Source organism: Centruroides sculpturatus, unplaced genomic scaffold, assembly GCF_000671375.1.
Source record: "Centruroides sculpturatus isolate CEXI.00-Female unplaced genomic scaffold, Cexi_2.0 scaffold1589, whole genome shotgun sequence".
NCBI classification, from domain to species: Eukaryota; Metazoa; Arthropoda; class Arachnida; order Scorpiones; family Buthidae; genus Centruroides; species Centruroides sculpturatus.
Genome location: NW_019385877.1, coordinates 98,392 through 114,737, shown reverse-complemented (window position 1 = coordinate 114,737; position 16,346 = coordinate 98,392). Strand labels below are relative to the sequence as shown.

The 16,346-nt window shown below is 32.3% G+C and overlaps 1 protein-coding gene and 1 pseudogene across 3 annotated transcripts in view; both read left to right on the top strand.

The window, feature by feature from the left end:
* Positions 1-6,581: 6,581 nt before the first annotated feature.
* LOC111642696 lies at positions 6,582-10,066 on the top strand (annotated as a pseudogene).
* A 45-nt stretch (positions 10,067-10,111) lies between these two features.
* Positions 10,112-16,346, top strand: part of LOC111642695 (RNA-binding protein lark-like) — a 95,940-nt gene continuing 89,705 nt past the window's right edge. For 2 of the 3 annotated variants that reach the window (XM_023389074.1, XM_023389073.1), the window contains exons 1-2: positions 10,113-10,243; positions 14,418-14,497. In XM_023389074.1, coding sequence (XP_023244842.1) covers positions 10,163-10,243; positions 14,418-14,497 — 161 coding nt within the window. In that variant the 5' untranslated portion in view covers positions 10,113-10,162. Of the gene's footprint in view, positions 10,244-14,417; positions 14,498-16,346 lie in introns of all 3 variants that reach the window. The other variant, XM_023389072.1, reaches the window with a different exon arrangement.

The following is a 16,346-nucleotide window of genomic DNA, read 5'->3' as shown; positions in this document are numbered from 1 at the left end:
GATACGCTCACATAGTGAAGTTCGGGGTAACGATCGAGCAGATCATCTAGCCAAGACAGCTGCTGTTGACCAGAATATTGTCGTCAGTTACAACAAGATCTCTACAAAGGTACTGAAAGAGATACTTTGTCAAGATATGCTTATGGACTGGCAACGTGATTGGGATGATAACATATCTATTACTAAGCAATTTTTCCCCAATATTTTAAAATTTTTGCATAATACTTGGATCTTAGTTACTCATCATACTGTACAATTCTACACTGGCCATGGCCGTTTCAATTCTTATCTCAGTCGCTTTACGTCACATAATAGCAAACTTTGTCCTGTATGTGGAATTAATGATAGCAGCTATCACTATATTTTTGAATGCCCCATGACTGAAATTGAAAGGCATCACTTGCGCACTTTCCTGAATAGTAATAATCGTCCTTGGCCTTGTGAAATTCATGACCTCACTTCTGACAAGGAAACTCATGACCTACTTTTTCAATTAATTGAAAAATATTTTCAGGTCACTACTATCTCTTGAGTTCTGCCTCCATTGTGTATTTACATTGGTGTTACTATGTTTTAGAATGGCTTTATTTTCTTACCCACTCCGTTTATTTATTCTTCTGCATTGTAATAGATTGTGTATTTAGTGTGCTTTATGCAGTCACTGTTAAATCTGAAGATCTTTTGTGGTCAAATCGTAATTTGACATATATTTAATTTTGGCTACAACCGTAATCCACCAATACCACTTTGTAGCGCTGGAAGTGACTTTCATTTTATTTTAAGGATTTCACTGTGGTTAGACACGCTGTGTCTTCATATTTAGCATGGAGTTCTCACATGAAGTTTCCACATGAAGTTTTCAGTGGATACCTGGTTATCTGTGTTACACACCGGCTCATGTTAGAAATGCTCTTCAAATATGCATGTGCTCAATATTATCTGTGGCTCTGGTTTTCTGCGGTTATGGTTATCTGCGTTACACTGCTATAGTGGTTGGGAGAAAACCTACCTTCTGCTACTTTGTTCTACTTTGTATTTATCTGTATTTTGTATTTATCTGTGATGCATGCAAAACTTTTGTGACATAAGAGTAACTTTCTCCTATCATCTCGCTCTTTCATATTGTGCATGCAAAACTTTAGTGGTGTTTGTAATGTATACTTGTGATTATCTACTGTATTTCATTGCAATTTTTATTGTACCATTGTAATACCGTTGTGATATTTATAGCATTTATTGTTACATAGGTGTTTAACCAACTACGATAACATTATATCCTGAACATATCTTTTAATATTTTCTTTTCAAATCTCTTTTTGTGTACGATACCGGTGTTACAGGTTTTATATTAACTGCAATTAATTATGTTCAATTCTGCTGTACTACATGTTATATTTTAATTGTAAAAGTTGCTCTGGCAGCAATTATATATAATTAACATTTTGTATTTTAAATACTGTCATTTGTACGTTACTTTTGTTAATTTTATTACATTTATCTATTCCCTCTCCATTCACTGTACAACTGATACATATGACTGTTCTGCAATGTAATTATTGTAAATATGTAATTTCTGTACGTAACACCTGATTATGCTATGCGATATCAGGCATATAACAAAAGTTATGTTGATAAATTTAATGAAAAAAAAAAAATGAAAAATAATCTTTACCCACTTGCAACAGAAATCAGGAATCTTATAAACATGGCCAGCAACAAGTTCATCATTTCCTGGATTTGTGCACACCAGGGCAACATTGGAAATGAAAGGGCAGATGCCCTAGCTAAACGGGCAGCTGGGGACTCAACACTCCCTATTATTTATAGCAAACTCAGCAGACAAACTCTTCGTCATATCCTCTGGGAGGAAACTTTGCAGCAGTGGCAAACTTCATGGATTAACAATAACAACAGTATTACCTTTCAGTTCATCCCAGATCTCAAACATTTTTTCACCCTCTACTGGTTCACCCCTAACTACTATTCTACCCAACTCCTCACTAACCATGGGAAGTTTGCAAGCTACCTTTCCAGGTTCACCAACAGGGACTCTCATCTCTGCCCTACTTGTCAAAAAGAGGACGGCACTTTGCACTACATTTTTGATTGCCCTACCCTGGAACATGATCGACTGAACATCAGGCTACTGCTAAATGAGAAGAACGTTGACTGGCCTTGCAACCTCTCTGACCTACTGGTCAGTAAGGATATTTACCTCGCCTTCACAAGGCTTGCAAAAAGCCACAACAAGATTTCCCACACCACTATCACAAGTTAAGGCAGCTGGTTCAACATCACTGTCGTCTATGTATACTTTGTTATATCCAATAACTAATTTTTTTTAATGTGTTCAGTGTAAGCAGTGCAGCACTTCTGCACTGATCTGTCATGCTTTCTTCTGTGTATTCACTTACTCAATGTAAATATTGTATATAATTTATTCTGTATATGTCCTCATTATTTTCTCTCATAATTGTATCTGTTTACTTTAATTCTAATTTTGATTTTCCCGATTTGTATCTGTATTACCTGTATATATGTGTAGGTTTATGTATGTGTATATATTTGTCTGTGATTTTTTCATATCCTATTTCTATTCAATCCTGCCTGTATCTGCATTTATTGCATATGTACATACTTTGTATATCCATCTGTATCTGTTCTCATTTCTTTCTGTATTTTGCATATGTATATCTTGTTCAATTTCTCCACATTTTTACATTGTATTTTATCCTAACCTATATTATCCTAACTGTAACCAATGTTATTCTTGTCACGTTTTTTGTAACCTGGTAGTGCTTCCTGCAGAGCCAGGTATGTAACACAATTTGTGTACCTCATAATAAATAAATGAAATGAATGAAATGAATGCTGAGCTGTTCTGCAACGAAAACAAGCTTGAACAACGGCGATATCGAATGGTGCACACTCGGTAAGTAATCCTACAATTTTTTGTTTATAGCGTAGTTTATACGGATTATTTCCAAAAAAATATACGTATTTTGGAAATGTTGAGTTGGATTAGTCTAGAATCGATTAATTTTATGGAAGAAAACCTTTCAAACAGTTGTAGTCCGTAAACTTCACACGTGTCTGGCTGTGATTCCTACGAAATTGATTCATAAAGAACGGAACGTATCTACCCTCTTATAGGGGGATCTACTGTATATGAATAAATAAATGTGATTTACTGGCATTTTCTCCCTTTTTTATCTTGTATATGGCCGGCGTTAGTTCAAAAGTTTTGAAATGTGGCCTTTACACAGAAAAAGGTTGCCCATCCCTGGTCTAAGTGGCAAGGGGAGGGAGGTGTGAAAATACATACTAAGTTTAGATAGAAAGGAAAAGCCACAATTTAATTTAAAACACGAAGAAAAGGTACTTACATTTTAAACAGAAGACAACTTGAAACTCAATGTTGTCACTTTCGGGGACCACCACTTCACCCTTCTTCTCTCTATTATGTCCTGACCTACTCTCTCTCTGTTCCTTCTTTTTTTCTGTTTTACTACCCTTTGTCTACATTACTTATTTCCCTTTTACAACTGTAAGCAAATGGATTGCACATGGACCAACAAAACCGCATCTGAGGGAGAACGAGGAGGTCCTATATCACTACAGTTGCATTTGCACATTACATTCACGTGTTGTGTTCGGTTACAACTTACAAGTGTAACACATTAAGTCAAGACATCGCGAGCAATCAACCAAAATTATTTTTGGGATTGACCGGTCGATTGCGATCGACTTGTTGGCCACCCCTGGTCTAGACGTAGGCATGCTTGTGGTTCTATTCCTTTGCTTCTAAGGTGCCTATGGATATCAGGGATGAATGTCTGGTGAAAACCACTTCTCAAAAATTGCTGCTGTCATCCAGGAATTCTTGCTGTGACTGTAGTCCAGTGGTAATGATGACATGATGTTGTGGAAACGTCTTGGGGATCCAAACTTGCCAATAGAAAGAGGTGTTAGCTTGCCAATACAAAGAAGTGTGATGACTCGTCCAGTTACAGCAAAATAACATTGTCACCCTGTCTATCTTTGATCTGTTTATTACTGTTTTTGCTGGTCTTGTCTTTCTTCATGGCTGAAGTCCTATCAGACAGTATTTTGTAGTAAAGTCTCGATTCATCAGCATTGTAAATCATCTCTTCTGTTAGCTGCTGTTCTTCTATGAATTATTGAAATTTGGAAATGAAGTCTTCTGCTGCTACAGTGTCTGTGATTTAATCTCGCCATTGTTCTTTACTTCTGAAATGCCATGTTGCTGTTTCCACCTTTTCAACCAAGCAACTTGAAACTGTAAACTTAGGATCTGCATCAGGACTATGAATTTCCTTGTATAATTTTTCTGTCTGTGCTTGGATGACTGGACCAGAAATAGGGATACCATTGTTTCTAGCCTGACAAAATGCATTAAAAGTTGCTTTGTTTAATTTTAGATCTTTTGCTGTTCTGGCTCTCTTGCGTCTTAAACCACCATCATTAAGCTCATAAAAAATGTACTTAATTTGTTTTCATCTTTGATCTATCCATGTAGTGTTGACTAAGGTATGCCTGACTCCTGCTTACTTTAATGTGAGTTTCATTGTTTTGTATTGTTTTGATGACATCCACATTTTGCTGAACATGATATGAAGTGTATTTACATTTATTACTCATGGTGTAAAAATTTTTAAAGCAAATATGATGTGCATGCTATGGGTTCAGAAACTTAAGTGATTTATTTTGGGTTTGTGACTCATATTTATACAATTACAAGATTTATCAGATTATCGAATTAAGAATAATACACTGTAGTTAAAATATGAGACAATTTTTGTTTTGCGATTTACAATGGATTAACTTCATAGCATTGTAAGGTGTGAATTGGTCACAATGGCGGCCTCCATAATGCTGACATTCAGCATTGATAAAACAGATTAATACTGTATTTGAATTTCATTTTAAGTAACTTTATTTTTTATTGATAAATAAAATTAATGTTATTTAATTTTCTCTACGAATGTATATTGTAACATATTTGTATTGTTTATCTCCTGGTAATGCTCCATGCGGGGCCAGGAATGTACTTGATAGTACATCTATATTTATATATAAAAATGGACGTGTGTATCCCTATACAGTAATACCGCGACTTACGCTACCCGGAGTTACGCGATTTTCAAATCTCGTCGATTCGTTTTTTGTTTGAGCACCACGCAACTCTCGATTACTCACTCCCCCCACACTGTTGTTCGGCTAACATGTTTGGACGTGTCGCGCGGAATCGACACATAGCTACAATTTATTTTGTGTTATTTATTTCTGTGTTTTTTATATCTACGGAGACTCGAGAGACTCTATGCGGTGATTTCTTGCAACCCTGAACGAATCAAATGACGAGATAAGATTAACGAGAACATTTATTAGCTTACATACATCCGACTTGGATTTTACACAAATTGTGAAATTATACCCTGACTTACGCGCATTTGACTTACGCGGTTATCGCTCGGTCCCACCTATCGCGTAAGTTCGGGGTATTACTGTATTTCACTTTTCTGCCAAAACTACACATCGCACATGAATGGTGTTTGTATGTGGTAGTAGTCCCGAGTCTCAATTCGTGCACCAGGGTGGTTGCATTTCGATTGCTATAAGGATGCGGGAGATATGGGCTTGAAAGTGGTTGAAAATGGTTCTCTATTTTGAATTTTATGTTCAAATTTGTTCGAATTTAATTCGAACATAAAATTTGAATATTGGTTTGATTATAGAATGATTGTAAATGTTCCAAAAATGTTGAAAATAGTTTGTTTGACTGGATGTGAACAGGAGACGTTCAGAAATAGAATCAGGACCAGGTCTCTAATTAATGTGGAAACGGGGGGCCTAATTCTTGCATTCTGTGAAAACGGGTAAGATTGGCTATAATGTAATTAGCTTAATCTCCACTATCGTTACTTTTTAAAAACCCAGCGAAGCGGGTCCTTGCAGCTAGTAATAAATGAAAATTAATGATAAATAAAAGACCAATCTTCTATAAACATCTCTTCAAAGTTTTTAAATATTCAATCTGCCAGCATTTAAATATTTAATACACAATAGTGCATTGCAGGTCAATCACGGTCATTTGAAATGCCAAAATGTCAGCTGTCAATACCTGTCTCAAGTGTATGTGAGGCCATGTCCAGGTCTGTATGATCCATAGTGTGAAAAAACTGTGATCCAAGCTTTTTGCACAGCTTAAGCGAATTTGCAGATTACTGGCCTGCAGCTTAATGGCCCTACACTGTATTAACTTTAGCTAATTACATAGTAATACAGGTATATCTCGCCTTACGTCGGTAATTGGTTCCAGGAGAACGACTTAAGTCGAATTTACTTGTCTCTGAATCTACTTGCCACTAGGCTAAACCATAAATTACCAATTCCCGTTCTGTATTTTATTTATTAATGCATTTTTAATAATACAGTTTAACCCGATTATAACGACATTGGATGTAACGACAACCCTAATATAACGTCAAATTTTTATCGGTCCCACGATTTTACTATACTAGATAATGTTAAAAAACCCACTTGTAACGACATAAAACCCTGTTTTAACGTCATATTTGAAGCACTCTCAAATTTACAAAATTAAATTACAAATTTTATTTATCAAAGAAAATACTACGTGTTCAGTCCTAGGGTCAGAGTCCGCTTCCTAGAAGGATTGTGGGTGGTACTGTCACCACCTGATTCGGTGGGGTGAGATGCGCCACCCCTTTAAACGACGTGACAGTGGGTTAGTCTGCATAGCTCTCATACTCGTGTTGTAGTTTAGCATCAAATCAGATAAAATGGCTAGCTTAAAAAGGAAAGCGTTAACGTTAGACTGCAAAGTAGAAATAATTAAAGCAGTTGAAAGTGGAAGAAAAAAGGCAGATGTATGCAGAGACTTTGGTTTAGCAAATTCTACAGTGTGCACAATAATAAAAAACAGAGAGAAAATTTTGAAAAGTTTTCAAGATGGCAAGGGACAAGTGAAAAAAATTAAGTTATGTGAAAAAGCCAATATTGATGACGCTCTAATTAAGTGGTTTAACCAATGCAGAAGTTCCAACTTACCACTAAATGGACCGATACTAATGGAAAAAGCAGAAGAATTTGGACGACTACTAGGCGATACTAACTTTAAATGTTCTAATGGATGGCTAGACCGTTTTAAACAAAGACATAACATAAGTTTTGGGAAAGTGTGTGGAGAAGCAAAAAGTGTAAATTTACTGGACGTTGAAAACTGGTTAAGAGATGTGTGGCCTAAACTAAGGGGAGAATATGCAGATGAAGACATTTATAATGCAGATGAAACTGGGATATTTTACAAACTTTTACCGGATAAAACATTTAAATTTAAAAACGAAAAGTGTGTTGGTGGAAAACTTGCGAAAGATAGGATAACAGCTTTTGTTTGTGCTAATATGACTGGTACAGACAAAAGAAAACTTCTTGTAATAGGAAAATCAAAGAATCCAAGATGTTTTAAAGACATAAAAACACTACCAGTAAATTACAAAGCGAACAAAAAGTCATGGATGACGTCTGAGATTTTTTAAGAAGAAATTCGAAAATGGGATAAAGAACTTATTGGTAAACGGAAAAAAGTTTTACTCCTTGTCGATAATTGCCCAGCACATCCAATTTTAGAAAATTTAAATAACATCAAACTTGTATTCTTCCTCCGAATTGTACTAGCATACTTCAACCAATGGATCAAGGAATTATAAGAAGCCTTAAATCTCACTTCAGAAAAATTCTTTTACAAAAAATTATAACAAATATGGAAGATAAAAATAAAATGGCAATTTCTTTATTAGATGCAGTTGATTTTTTGGAAAAATCTTGGTGTAAGGTTAGTTTGCTAATAATAGCAAACTGTTTTCTCCATGCAAAATTGTGTAATAGTCAAACAGCTATTACATTTACAAAAGATGACAATGAGGACGATGACATTCCTCTATCGGAATTAATTAAAACACTTCAGAGTTCAGAAAACGGCAAATTTTTGTTATCTGCTGCTACTGAATATGAGTGTGTAGATGAAAATTTAATAACATCTCAATTTTATACAGATGCAGATATTATTGAGCAAATTAAATGTTTAGACGAAAAAAATGTGGATGATGATGATGATAATAATGATGATAATGAAGAAGATGAAATATCAAACAGAGAAACTACAGTGCCGTCAACTAAGGAAGCGAGTAATGCGATAAAATTATTGAAAATGTTTTACAGGTCTCGTAAAACTTCATCGGAAATAATGAACAAAATCTATGACTTAGAAAATGACATTGATAAACAATTTTTAGGTGAAAAATGCCTACAATCTAAAATAACTGACTTTTTTTAAGTGAATATTTTTATTGTTTCTTTTTAATTGATATACATTAATTTAACCTAAAAGATATTGACTTCATGTCCATTGTTAGATAAGCAAGAAACGAGAAAATTATCATCCAGGTGTTATTAACGCCTGGATGATAATTTTCTCGTTTCTTGCTTAATTTAACTTTTTGTTGCCTTTTGATTGGACATTATTCTCAAAACCGAAAGTGCCGCCATTATCGAAACTTGATAAATAAAAATTTCTTATAAAAAATAATTTTTGAAATTTTTAATTACATCGTTGTAAATTTAGACATAATAATGTAAATAAAGTTGATTTAAACATTTAGCTTGCACTTTTATACATACAATATAAAATTAGATGAATTTTATAATAGATTCTTAAACAGACTTGATACTTTTATGGGTCTGAAATTACAACCCCGCAGATAACGACACTTGGTTATAACGTCAAAAAATTGCCGGTCCAATGGATGACGTTATAAGCAGGTTAAACTGTATTTGAATTTAAACAATATTTCTTACATTGGAAACACAGAAAACAGTCCTCAGTGTCAGAAACTGCTTTCAATGAGGCAGAGCTTTCAATTTGAACAATATTTTATATATTGGATAGTGCACAAACAGAAATTGAAATGAGTAGGGAGGTGCAAAAACAAAGATTTTGACAACATGAGAATGGTAGAAACTGCCTAAAATTGGTTTTCCTTTATTGTATTCAAAAGTGCAAATTTCCGAGAAGTGATTAATAATTGAGGCAAAAGTATCAGGATTGACTTTGAGAAAGTGTTAGTTGATACTCTGAAAGTTGACATCCTGGCTTCTTATGAAATCATCTGCTTTTTTTCTTTGTTTTTGTTGATTCTCACATCTGTATTTGATCCATCCCTAATATTTAAAATATAACAAGAAACATTCGTTATACAAACAGCAATTGAACGTCAGTGGATAAAAGAAAATTATAAAAATTAAGGCTGTTAAAGAATTTTAAACAAAAAACTCAATTTTAAAATATTCGAAAATAATGAATAATAGCATTATAAAAAACTATTTAAATTTAAAATATTCATCAAATGCCAAAACTTCAATTTGAGAATATAACTTTAATGGAAAAGAAATGTTTTTGATTGCCTTAAGCATTCATCATGACGTTACAGAAATTTTGTAAATGAAATAATAGTTGCTTAAGGCAATCAAAAACATTTGTTTTCCATTGAATTTAGATTTTCAAACTGGAGTTTTGATGTTCAGGATGTTTAATATTATAATTCAGTTTCTAATCTGTTTTATTCATATTTATAAATTTTATTGAGAAGTAAAAAATAGAAAAAACTGTAAAGAAAGAATGCTGAAACAAACAATTGAAAGTACTAATAGATATTGGTGACAAATAAGGAAATAATAATACAGAACAAAGAAAGTTTACTCCTAAAAAGAATTTAATTGAATTGATACTATGGTAACTGAAACAATATGACAGGATGATAGACAATAAAATCAGGTTTCTTGGAATGTATTGAGACTTCTTATCTGCTGTTAACTTAATTTATAAATAGATATAAGATTTAGATTTATACATAGATAACCTGCAGATTATTCCATGCAAAATTTCAACATTTCTTATAACTGATCTGGCATTTAAGAATTTTAAGTTATATTGCTGCTAAAATGGCTTTTATTTCTAGAATAATTTGAAAGAAGTATGAAAAAATATAATAGCATTTGTATCTATTCTATATATATTGTAATTTATTAAATAATTAAAATAGAAATATTTTTATAGCATATGTCTAGTGAAGAAGAAGCCAAAAGTGCAATTGAAGCTCTAAATAATACAGAATTTATGGGATCAAAAATTACAGTTGAGGTAATGCCTAATGATTATTTAATAATTATTTTGTATAACAAATAACTCTTTTCTTTAAATTATGTAGTAGATAAATACCTGATTAACATATTAAAGTCAATAGAACTAAAATGAAGTTTAAAAAATTAATTTAATCATAAGAGATAAGTATTTACAAAATGCATTAAAATGATAACATTGACAATCAAATATTGTTGACTATAATTAACAATTAATGTGATTTTATATCAATTTTCTTAATAATAATTATTAGTGTTGCAACGAATAGTATATTCAGCTTGATTAATTAACGTACGTATGAAAATTGGCGCACAAAGCGCATTATGGCAAGGACCCTGCTCTCTATTGGCCTGCTGTCACTATGCTTTGTCAATCATGTTAATTCTCAACAGTTGTAGTGGACAGACAAGAGCGTCATGGCAGTACTGTATGTGATAAATGATATCAAATGTGGATAACAGTGAAATGACCTACACGTTTAAGTAACGGAAAAAGAAGAGAGAAGGACCGCGAAGTGAAAAGAAATATGAAATTGAATTGATAACATAATCGAACAAGTCGAGGCAGTTTATTGGCGCAAAATTTGCGGTTGTCAATGTCAAACAATTGTTGTCATAGACTTCAGAAAGCTAAATGCTTGTAATGAAAGAAACTTAGAAATCTTTCTGAATAAAATGATTAATTTTAAATTTTAAAATCTAAAAAATCTTGTGTGGAACATTATATTTTGAATTTTTGGAATTTGGAATGAATTCGAATGTTTGTTCAAATTCATTTATTTTTTATACAGTGAATACTCCTTAGGTGATCACCTGCATTTGACGGTCACCTGTCAAAACAAGCAAAAATTTGTGGCACGGAATACTTTATTCATAGAGTCTTCATACTTGTATTAAACGACCACCTGTGGGAAAACTCAGTTTATTTTACCATAGACCTACAGTATTTTCCTTAGGGGTATAAAATATTGTACACAATACAATTAATCGGCTGATCTCATTATTTGATAAAATTTATTTTATTTATTAATTTTTTAAAGCTCATATACAGTACTTGTGCGATAAATAGTTTGTATCAATTGTCTTATTTCCATGATATTTTTAGAAAAATAATATCCAAATAATTTTCACATGCAAAATATTCAAAAAAGAATAAATGCATTAATGCAAAAATAAGTTTTACAGGCAACCTTCCTTTCATTACATTCCGCGATTGTCCAATGACAATTGCGGAGTGTAATGAAATCGTATTATGAGAAAAAATAATAAAATCATTTTATTATTAATTAATTAATAATTTTTCTTATTGTACTTAAGATATTAAATATTTTAAAAAATATAGTATTTTTAAAGTTAAAATAAGATTAAACTAATGAAAACCAAAACCAAAGTGATGGAGATATTGATGCACTTGTATATTGATGACAGAATACACGTAACAGGAGTGAATGGAAAGAACTGAGTTGAATTAATTAAGTCGGAAAAAAGAAAGTGTGCATTATAATCGAGAAAATGCGAGTACTGTATTAATCTTTAAAATATTGATATTAAATCTGTCTTATAAAATTACAACAAACTCCTGTAAATCAATTCAATAAGAATAAAATACAATACCAATATAGTTGTATTGCTGAAAAAATTTGCTTATTTTTACTCACTTTGAGTTTTGCTTAGTAGAAATGGCTAAAAAGTGCGCAGAATACATACGGAAATATGGTATTACCGCACCACTTGTATCGGACAACCACCTGTCTAAAAGACCACTTTTTGAAGGAACCTGTCTATGGTGACCACTTTCAAAAAGTGGTCGCCATAGACAGGTTTTACTGTATATTGTTTTTGAGTGGAAAAAGAGTTTTTGAATCCAAAAAGTGGAAATGATTAAAATATTTATTAATTGCCAAAATGTATACTAAATATGCCACTATTTACTTTCCTTCTTTATTACTTACACTTTTTAATGACTAAAACTAACTCTATCCTTCTCTTCCCTTGGGGGTGGAATTTCCAAAAACCTCCTTATGCATTCTTATGACACGCACTGAAATGCAGTCAAAAACTCAAAAAATCACATCTAAAATAGTACAATAGAAGTCAAGTCCTTTAAGGTAATCCTTAATCCACTACCTCTCCTGCACGGTGTGATTTCCAAAAATTTCTTATTAGGATGCAATTTCATGGCATACCCTACTAAAATGCAGTTAAAAACAAGAAATCACATCTAAAATAGTACAGCAGAAGCTGGGTACTTCAGGATGATTTATTCCTCTCCCTCTCCCCTGTGGGGGGAATTTCGAAAAATCCCTTTTTAGTGTACATTCTCATAACATACCCTAACTGTGTACCAAATTTTGACTTTCAACTCCTAACCATTTTGGGCTCTGTGCTTATTATTATCGTTATTATTATTATTATTATCAACCCATCTCAATTATAATATAAGATTAACAGAATAAAATGGTTTGAATAATGTATTCCTATCTCAAACAATTGCACTTAATGGCTCCAGCTTAACATTTAATTTTTATCAGTATAGGATCCATGCTTCAAAGCTTTGATAAGATGCTTTGAACACTATACCAACAGATCTTACAGAAAGCTGTTAATAATACAGTATTTAAAGAGATTAAAAGATACAATTTTTAAAATCTTAATTATTTGATTTTTAAATCAAATGTTTTCAAACAGTTTGTTATAGTCATCATTTAATAAAATATGTATTATTATGCTTATTCTTTTCGGTGATTATGATTGCAACAATTTTTTGGAAATATTTGGAAACAAATGGTGACTCACTTTAAAATGAAGTTGCTTTTTAATCTCTAAGGCAGTGTTTTTCAACCTTCTTGAATACGCGACCCCTTTACAAGTTAAAAAATTCTGGCGACCCCCCTAGGGCCATATTAAAACTATATCAGTGATTTTAAAAACTATGTGTTTAATTTTCTTTCTGTTGAGACAAATTATTGTTGATTAAAGTGAAAATTTCAGAAGAATCGACAATAACTTAACACACACAAAGTATGAAACTTCCTTTAATTATAACATTCGGCACAGGGAGCTGTTGACATTTTTTTTTTTTTCTTTAGGATCAGAATTTTCAGCTTCTACTTTTCTACTTTTTATTTCTCTTTTGCAAATCAGCTCAACGCTTTTTCCGCTATCATTTTCTGGGATGGGCCGTAATTCTTTCTGAAATTGTAGTTTTTTAATGTAGTGTAAGACCTACAAACACTTGTCTTTTTCTTCTACCCGCGACCCCTGTGTAAGGCTTTGCAACCCCCTGGGGGGTCGCGAAGGTTGAACCCACAGGTTGAAAAACACTGCTCTAAGGCAATTACTTTTCTATTGTTTCAAAATATGGACCCAAAGATGTGCCAACAGTATTTTATTACAGTTTGTCAGTTTAGTTAACAATTATGTATAATCTTCTTGTGATAATAATATGAATTATTATTTCTTAATTATATCTAAACAAAAATAGTGAATGATTTATTATTTAGTTTTGCTTGATAACAACTCAGTTAAAACTTTTAGGGTATGAACACATCTGTGCATTTTAAAACGCGATTGTCCAATGACAATTGCGGAGTGTAATGAAATCGTATTATGAGAAAAAATAATAAAATCGTTTTATTAATTAATAATTTTTCTTATTGTACTTAAGAAAATATTAAATATTAAAAAAATATAGTATTTTTAAAGTTAAAATAAGATTAAACTAATGAAAACCAAAACCAAAGTGATGGAGAGATAGGACGCGCTTGTATATCGATGACGTAATACTACATGTATTACATCATCAATATACACGTAACAGGAGTGAATGGAAAGAACTGAGTTGAATTAATTAAGTCGGAAAAAAGAAAGTGTGCATTATAATCGAGAAAATGCGAGTACTGTATTNTTGATAACAACTCAGTTAAAACTTTTAGGGTATGAACACATCTGTGCATTTTAAAATTATTATAAAGAAATAAATTTTGTAGTGATTTTGTTAATCTTTTAGTATGATTATTTTACATCAATAATATAAATTATATTAAAACTAAACTTCCATAATTTATCATGTAGATGGATCAATTTTTATTCAATTGATTATACTTCATTAAATATTTACTTATTATAATGAATTAACTTGAGTTGTTGATAAAATTTTTTTCTATAAATTTTAGGTTTCTCATAGCAAGGTTCGGCCTAAACCAGGAATGGGAGGTAAAGGACAGTGCTATCGCTGTGGTCGTCAAGGTCATTGGTTAGTATCAATATATTCAGATAATACATTAATTTTAAATATCAACCACAGTTTAAATACTCGATGTATTTAACATTAAAAATTCTAAACTACACTAAATAATTAATCCAGTAAAGAATAAAAATTTAAAGAAACTGACATTTTCAACTTTTTCAAAAGCCATCATGGGTTCTAAAGATTGTACAAATTTGAATAGAAAACAAAATTCAAATGTAATTGGATGGGTATACTGTATGTTGTGACATACTGTATACCCATCCAATTACAATGTTAACGAAAAAATAATTAATTAAAGTGCAAGTGTTAATAAATAATTAATTAATTATTTCCTTTATTAACTTCATTTTGTTTTTAATATCATCTCTTTGTATTTAATAATGAATCTCGTGGATCCATAAGATTTTATTTAGATCTGTTATTTGCAGTTATTTTTTCAGTTGTCTTTAAAGTTTTTTCAAATTAGCTAATTTTTCTACTTTCTAGAAGAAATATTCCAATGCTATTCTTTTATTATTGTATAAATTTATTATTTTATTTTGAACATGACTGAATCAATGATTTTAATAAAATAATTGTTTAGGTGGATTTGTTTCTTCTCTTTAAAGGTAGACAGCACTGCATATATAGTTGACTTGCCTTAAAATGAACAGTGATAAAGTGAATTTTGCCGTTGTCCTAGGAAAATGTCATTGTTATAAAGTTAATTTTTATGGAATAAAGTAAACAAAAGTTTTATCAGAATTCGTTAAAATAAACTGTAAATTAACCTTCGCAACCCCTAAGAAATACAGTGGTGTCTCGTATAACGCACTTAATCCGTTCCAGGTGCACGTCCGTTAAGTGAAAAGTCTGTTATACGAAACGCATTTTCCCATAGAAATACATGTGAAAACATATAATTCGTTCCGCGGCATAAAATAATTGTACTGTACTATAAAAAAAAAATGAAACTGGAGCAGTCACCAATTATGCCAGGTAGTCACATGTCATGAGGAGGAGTGGAGGAACACTTTCTTTACACATTCATACAGATACAGACTTTTACACATGCAGAAGGTCTCTTTTTATTGTTTTTAATCGGAGTCAGATACAGGAGAGGTTACCAGAGCTTGCGGGGTCATTCCTCTTGTTCCATCCTTTGTTTTTTGGCAGCTGGCTTCTTGAAAAACATGTCCAATGTGGTCTGTTTCTCTCTCTTCTTCAACACCTGTCGGAAATGATGGGCAAGGGTATCATTGTAGAGATCATTGATCCTGTTGGCCTCAGCGCTCTGTTTGGATAATGAGTGTTGGTAAACTCCTGAATCTCTCCCCATTTGACAAGGAAGTTTTTGTCAACCTTCACTCCTTCTGATGATGTCTTGCATTGTTTCAATTGAAATCACTTTTCTGTTTTTTTAGAAGCTATGATTTGCACAACACTTGAATAAATGTAAATACCTTGCACTGAGGTGATGTATGTAATAAACAAAGGTGCAAGCCGAATCTCAACGGGAGATCTGTAGTTCAGATATACTAATAATATATTTTAATAATACTAATATATTATAAAAATAGCAGATTGTCATTGGCAACGGCAAAAGAGTGGAAACATCATTCGCGCTTGTTCGCAGTAAAACCGTTGTTTGCCTCACGTAACTGCCGAACGGAAAGTCCGTTGTTCAAAGCCAGTCCGTTGCTCGAGTCACGTAACGGCCAAACAAAAAGTCTGTTGTTTGCAGCGTTTGTTATACGAGGCACCACTGTAACCCTATTTCCAATAATCATTTTATTATTTACAGTGAAAAGTGTAAAAAGCAAAGTGGCTGTAATAAATGTTCTGTTTTGAGTAGAATAAACTATCTTCTCCT